We start from the raw sequence: 6,575 nt of genomic DNA on the forward strand, positions 1-6,575 counted from the left end.
TTTCATCCAGTTTTTACAACCATTCCTGCCAACCGCAAGGTCATTGAACGTCACTTTTCAGGGAGTCATATGACCCGTAAGGGTTCAAATCAGTTGCTGTTTAGAAATGCCTTCCCAAGACGCGTGCCACTGAATGAATCACCACAGAGCTGAAAAAACCAGGGAGGAACACTCGCTCGTTATTGGAGAGAATCACGAGCAAAAATAATCGACAAGAATTAACGATCAGGTTTCGCTAGACTGAAGCAAAAGTTGCCGCTAATTATTCCGTAGTTGGGTCAGTCTCTCTTCATCGCTTCGGTAGAAGTCGTGGGGGGACGTGCCGACGTGCTGGTCATCTCTGGACTTGGGATGACACTACGTATCGCCGGCGACGTCTCCACGAGTGACGAGCTCTTGTGTTTCAAAGGCGTCTCGGATTTTGTGCTGCCTTTTGTGCTGTCTTCTTCGGCGTCGAAGAGCTTTGCGCCAGCCTCACTGTGAGCGGCGTCCCTGGCCTGGGCCGGGTGCTCCTCATGCAAAGAAGGGGTGCCGCTTTGTACCGTCGCCGAACCCGAAGCCGTAGCATCCGCCTGGTCGTAGACGGACCGTGTGATTATGTTGATTCTCTGGAAATGAATGTCACAACACGGTTCAGTTTTTGCTTAGGAACATGGTGAATTTGGGGGAGGTTTTTCAGCGGAAATTCGATAGCGTCAGTTTTTGGAAGCACCTTTCAGGTCACGCAAAACGTTCCTTTGAAAGAAGGTCCCTTGCTATAAGTGTGTATGGACAAAGATGACACATCGTAAACACCCTACCCAATACGGGCACTGGAAGCGTGTCAGCGTTAAGAAGCGTTAATCACAATTGTTGCAAAACTCAGTTATGTTTCCGAGTGTCGCAATTTTTAATAAATAAAAAAAACGACTGAGGAAGGTTTTGCGAGAACCACAAAAAAATCAACGATTATAGGCTAAAATGACATGGATAGGAGGTAGATAATGGCGCAAACAAAATCTGGTGGATCCCACGCAGAGGTGGAATGCGACGTAAGGCGAAGCTTTCATCGGTCAATATCTGCGCTGATCTCAACTGGCGTGTGACAATTTTAAAGTAAAGCTTTCTAGCTCTACCAGCGAACGGTTCTTTCATAGCGTGCGGGACAACAAACTACCAACGCGGCGGAGGCGGTAGGGGGGAAAGGGGGGGAGGGTTTCACTCACGGAGCACACTAGAAATGGCGGCGGCGTCGGCGGTGCGGCTTTGTCGTTTGCTTTAGCGACGGCTGTTTTGGGCCTGTTTTGGTGCAGCTTTACATCGATTGCGCGGTGCCTTCGCATGGCTTGATTAACGTGTTCGACTGCACCTCCAGCGTAACCCGTACCCGACCGAATTAAGTGGTCGTACGCCAAACATACGTTAATGATTGCTTTGCAGGGCGGCAAAACAAAATTTAGAGATCACATTTAGACATCTTTCCGCTAGAGAAACGCTACCTTTTGCGCACTACTTGCCTCGAACGGGACTCCATTTTCTAAATTGGTGAATACCAATCCGGTTGTGGTTTAACAGGTATTACAAAAGGCGAAAGCAGCAACTGGTTCTGATAAATAGCGATTATAAAAGTTGCCTCAGCTTTGTCGCAGTTCTCGAACTTACTAAAATAACTAGTTTAAATCGGTATAAATGTGAATCACTAAGCTCACATGCCTATTTGTTTCGGTGTCTGCGCTTGGGTCGCGCGGTGGTGTAGCCCCAAGGTAGCCCATCACGATGGCTAGGTTCCGCTGTCTCACCCCTCGAAAGACGCTTCTCTCCGTTTTCTTTCTCCCGACTCACGGCCGGCCTACATCGGTGGTGTCGTCCGCCGCTCTAGCCCGGCCGTGGCAAAGCTGCTGATGCGTTCACGGCGCCGCCCCCGTGAATTTCAGGTAACGGCTGGCAGAATCTCTGGTTTCACACTTTGTAGAGCCACGTGTGTGAATTCAAGTGACATCGCATGGGCAATCGTTGTGGTGGACGTCTAAAGCTTTGCTTTCCAACCACTTGCGCAGCGCGGATTGAAACCACTTCTTCTTTTGTCGCTGTTTCCGAGGGCATTTTATTCGAATGAGAATCAGCGTTTACGCTCTCTTCATTATTATACAGCTTTTTTGAAAGACCCGCGATCATGAACCATACAAAAGCTGTTCGTTTAGAAAACAAGCCGTTTTTGTTCTAGTTATTGTGCTAGACATACATGCCGATTACTGAAAATAATGAGTCCTAGTGATTGCGTCAAAAAATACGAGAGATGATATCAAACGTTTATATTACCATCACAGAACGTGATACATTTCCTCAGCCCCCCCCCCCCCCCCCCCCCCGCCCCAACAACGAGAAAACAAGCGTTATCTAGAGGAATTTCCAGGTAACACGACTTCACAGGATGCGCGAAGAGGGTACGAAACATTCTTACAAAAATGTAAGGTTTGATTGTTTATTTTCTTGGACGAAAAACGCCTGGTGAATTCGCTCAAGAGAGCTGCCGAATTATTCCACCATGGTGGCGTTCCACGCTTCGAAACACTTCTTAGGGACAGTCAGCGAAGCCTACGTCTAATTTCGGCATGCTAAGTACTCAAAAAGCGCTCATTTGAGCAGCAATGTATGGTCCCATTATGTGTCCTCTTTGCTCGGCGTTGCGAAAAAGGTTACCTTTTTACAGTACTGCAGCGAAGAAGGGAAAGTGGCAAAGGGGAAAGGCTGATGGGGATGGTGTCTTCGGCAATTGCAAATGAATCGTTGCTGATTTCCGGCAACTTATGAAATGCTTGGCTGTCCTAGTAATTCCTTACCTCAATATCTAATGCTGCCCCGTTTCCCTTTCTGTTGGCAAGAAAAATTATAAACGGCCTATACGGCGACAAACATTTGGATTTAAAATATCAATTCATGGCAAAAGGTAATTGTTTAGCCTTCGGCAACGATTTTAGAGTGGCCGCCATAAAGAGCAACCTCAGCCAGACGACCAAATTAAGGCGGCCTTTGCTTGCGCTATCTGTAAACAGACAGTTACAATGACCGTCCACTTTTAACAGCCATTCAGTTCAAACTTCGTCGAAAATTCCTCAGTCTTTTTTACCACCCATGGCAGCAGAACAAACCCATCGCGATTAAACTAGGTAGTGTCTATTATCCCGGCGACCGTCAGAAATACCGTCCGAAATTTCTCATGGCAGTCGCCTCTCATTGGCTAAGCACGCTACGCCGAGATTCTACAGGATAAATATTCCCTACAAAGAAATGTTTGCAGCTGTCACTCTAGTGCTGTGGTATAGTATATAATTTCAAACGAAAAGGCTCAGGTTCGAGTCCAGCAATGCGATGTTCTTTGTTCGGCTTTGAGAATTTCTCGGTCATTGTGATTTTGTTAATGCTTTTTTACTCTGGTTTTTACTATATCAAGAGATCGTCGTACAGGACTTCTAGAATTGGTTAAATTACGTTTAATATAGGTTGCGTTCTGTGTCGTTGGGTTGGCTTGGATTAGGTTTGTTGCAGTTTAGCTGGATTTGGGTTGGTTATGACGCGTTCGGTTAGGTTACGCTACGTTCATTGAGGCTCTGCTATGTTAGGTTACGTTGGTGCGCAATATTATAAAGCAAATTTTAGGCCAGCCAGCTGTTATGGTAAGTGCCGTGAGAATTGCCCGGAGGTAATTCTCACGGCTGCCGTGAGATTAGACGCAGCCATTAAAGCTATTCTCACTGTGCGAAAAAAACAAAACGATTTCTCACCCGAAAGAGCTTTTCCCAGGCGGCTACGACAGCTGGAGTCATGACCGGCTTGCTCTTGGCCTCCATCTCGGCGAGGACGGCCGAGAAGAGGCCCTCGAAGTTGGCGGGTCTCACGCGTGCGCGCTTCGTGTGATCGGCGGCGTTCTTGCGGATCAGCTCGACAGCCACCTCGGGCTCGTCCAGGCTCTCAACGATGGCGGACAGCTGATGGCCCACGGCGCATGCGTGCGCCCGGAACTTCGCGTTGCTGGGGAGCGCCTCCCGATGTACCTTCCTGAAAGGCCTGAAGAGCTTCTGGTACTCGGGATGCCTGGTGAACATCCCCATGAAGAGGATCACGCTGTAGTCCGGGTTCTGGCGGCAGAACCTGCGCCAACTGTCGAGGACGAGTCTCTTCTCGCGTGAAGTCATGCCGGTCCAGGAATCAACCACGTCCTTGCGCAAGAAGTTCCCCATCACTGCATGCTTTCTCAGGGGTCCAAACAGTCCTTCTTCTTCTTCTTATTTCCTTCTTCTTCTTCTTCTTCATTTGTAATGGCACGTGCGTACTGAGGGGGATTGGCCAAGGCTTGAGGTTTATCTGATAATTTCAAAACTGTTCGTTAGAATTGCAATATAATGATAAAAAACTACACCCCTTAGGGGCGGGGCCAGATAAATGATTGGACGAATCCGCTAGCATATGAGTCATCCAAAAGCCGTGATGAATTCGTGAAGGAGGAAGTAAATGTATTCGCTTGCTTTGCCAAGGCAGCTAGCACCAAATGGAAAAAGAACGGAAGTTTTTAGTCCACCTCTAAGGCACTCGAACGACAGAGTAAGGTAACGTTTTATTTGCTGTGTGAAACGGCGGCATTCAAACAAATAGTGTTCTAATCATTCGGGTTGATTACAAAGCAAGCACGCACCTGTTAATACCAATCCTGACCTGCTTAAATGTAGGTCCGCTCTCCTTCTTCCTGTTCCTCTTCTTCTTGTTGTGACAGCGATTTCATCGGGTCGACCTGGTGGCAATCTCTACTGCGGTAAACTATGCGTTCCCGGTTCAGACGATGCTCTTCTCAGCTAGATATTTTGGCTGTAAGCATTTTCGTCGACACTTAAAATCGCATAAAACAGAAAGTAGAAAAATACACTTAACTGCAATAAGGCAATGAAGCAGAAAACAACATGAAAGACAAAAAGGAAGAGGGAATCTACGCTTGCGACGTTTAAAGGAGCCATGAAGAGAAAACACAAGTTTGGTTCATTCGAAAGATTGCCTCGTTAGAACCATAACGACACCACTTATAACGCAAACTTCGCTCAAATAAGCTAGATAACTAGGAAAAAAGGAAATGACCATGCGACCCACCAGCTCATTTTCCGCAACAGAACCTGTGATGTCACATGAGCTAAGCTCTGCGATTGGCGGAGGCCGGCAAAAGCAAACGCATGTTTGGCAGGGCTTACAGTTTGCATAGCGAGCTATATCCCCATGAAACATACTGCACATTCCTTTTATGACAAAGAACGGTGGAGTAAACGGTTGAAGTTCCGAACGAACACACAAGCGTGTGCGCCAATGCGTACGAAACTACCGCCTGGCCGAGCTCGACATCTCGCCGTCGCGCAGACGAATTTTCGGGTTCGAGGCGCTCTGACCTTGGGGGAAAAATGCCGTAAACACCGCGCATTGACGCTCGTATCTTTCTGGTCGAAGCAGAGAGCTCGCGCGAACGGCTTTCCATACACGACACCGGCCAACTGGCATAAGCGATACTGCTACTGAAGTTGAACTATTATTAACCGTAATAAAAATACGGCACATACGTACCAGTCTGTATTCGTCCGTCGCGACGGGGCTGACGAGGCAGCGGTGCCGACGGCAGGGCGTTCGTCTGTTGTGACAGTCGCGGAATGGTCGCTTTCCCGTACACCGCGCATCCCACAACTCTTGCCGCTCGTGCACTTAGAAGCATTGAGCGTTCAAGTGGTGTGAGGTTGTTAAATGCAAGCCCGAGCTCCTCGGCGAGAGTTTTGTTCTCCGGATCAGGCGATTCCATGACTAGGGCTGCGGGTGCACTAGGTTTTACTAGTATTTTTAAAATGGCGCCGTCTCGCTGACCCCCGCGTGTGGGTGCTATATGGAGTCGACATACTAAGTATCTGTTTCATGGACCGGCCCGTGTGACGCCATTGCTCACGTCACCAAATGTGCAATTTTAGCGGGAGATTTAAAATTTTGGCTTAAATTGCCTTATTTCTCAGTGAATAAAGCATCATTTGCTTCCGGGAAAGCGCTTGGGGTACTATGAAGCACCTAATCTTTCGAATAAAACAAACTTTTGTTTTCTCTTCATGGCTCCTTTAACGTCTGGCCGCAAGTGCGCGCCCTTCGAGTTGTTTTTCAGTTACGGCGCTAATGCGACAGTTTCGCGAATGCGATCTTTTAGCGCCCCGCCTGGCCGCCGGCCGCCATTTGTCGTTTCCCAGTTATAGGGAGAGATATCTTATTTTGACACGAGGACCCTAGGTGACGTCAGGGAATTGGAAACAGAAGGTAGTGTGTTTGTGGACTGGGGCACCTCGAAGGTGGACAGTTCTAACAAAAACAAGTAAGCCCGTTGATACAAAGTGGAAGATGCCGAATTGGTTGCGCTGACCCGACACTAGGAGATTGCAAAAATAATTGGCTAATTTCTACATTTTGACGCTCTTTTGAGGGACAATGTTTATTGGGACGCATTTTATTCACTTTGGGTTGACGTTCTACGACTTGAAATTGTTTTTAAACCTTAGTGCACCCATTGGCCTGTCTTTGCGAAGAGTTGC

At 47.8% G+C, this 6,575-nt stretch overlaps 1 protein-coding gene across 1 annotated transcript; it reads right to left on the reverse strand.

Moving 5' to 3' along the window:
• Positions 1 to 278: 278 nt before the first annotated feature.
• On the reverse strand, positions 279 to 4,217 carry LOC144140022 (globin-like). The gene is made up of 2 exons (XM_077672235.1): positions 3,762 to 4,217; positions 279 to 608 (listed from the first exon to the last, which is right to left on the reverse strand). Exons 1-2 carry the CDS (start codon positions 4,215 to 4,217, stop codon positions 279 to 281), a joined length of 786 nt encoding a protein of 261 aa, XP_077528361.1.
• Between the last annotated feature and the right edge of the window lie 2,358 nt (positions 4,218 to 6,575).

Source organism: Haemaphysalis longicornis, unplaced genomic scaffold (assembly GCF_048455015.1).
Source record: "Haemaphysalis longicornis isolate Haplotype H1 unplaced genomic scaffold, Haemaphysalis longicornis Haplotype H1 scaffold_5, whole genome shotgun sequence".
Taxonomy (NCBI): Eukaryota; Metazoa; Arthropoda; class Arachnida; order Ixodida; family Ixodidae; genus Haemaphysalis; species Haemaphysalis longicornis.

Bases quoted from the DNA above. Each gene is read 5' to 3' on its own strand.
- LOC144140022 (XM_077672235.1), bottom strand. From the start codon at position 4,217: ATGGGGAACTTCTTGCGCAAGGACGTGGTTGATTCCTGGACCGGCATG. The intron at 609-3,761 runs GTGAGAAATCGT...ATTCATTTCCAG, and splicing joins CCTGGGAAAAGCTCTTTCGG to AGAATCAACATAATCACACG.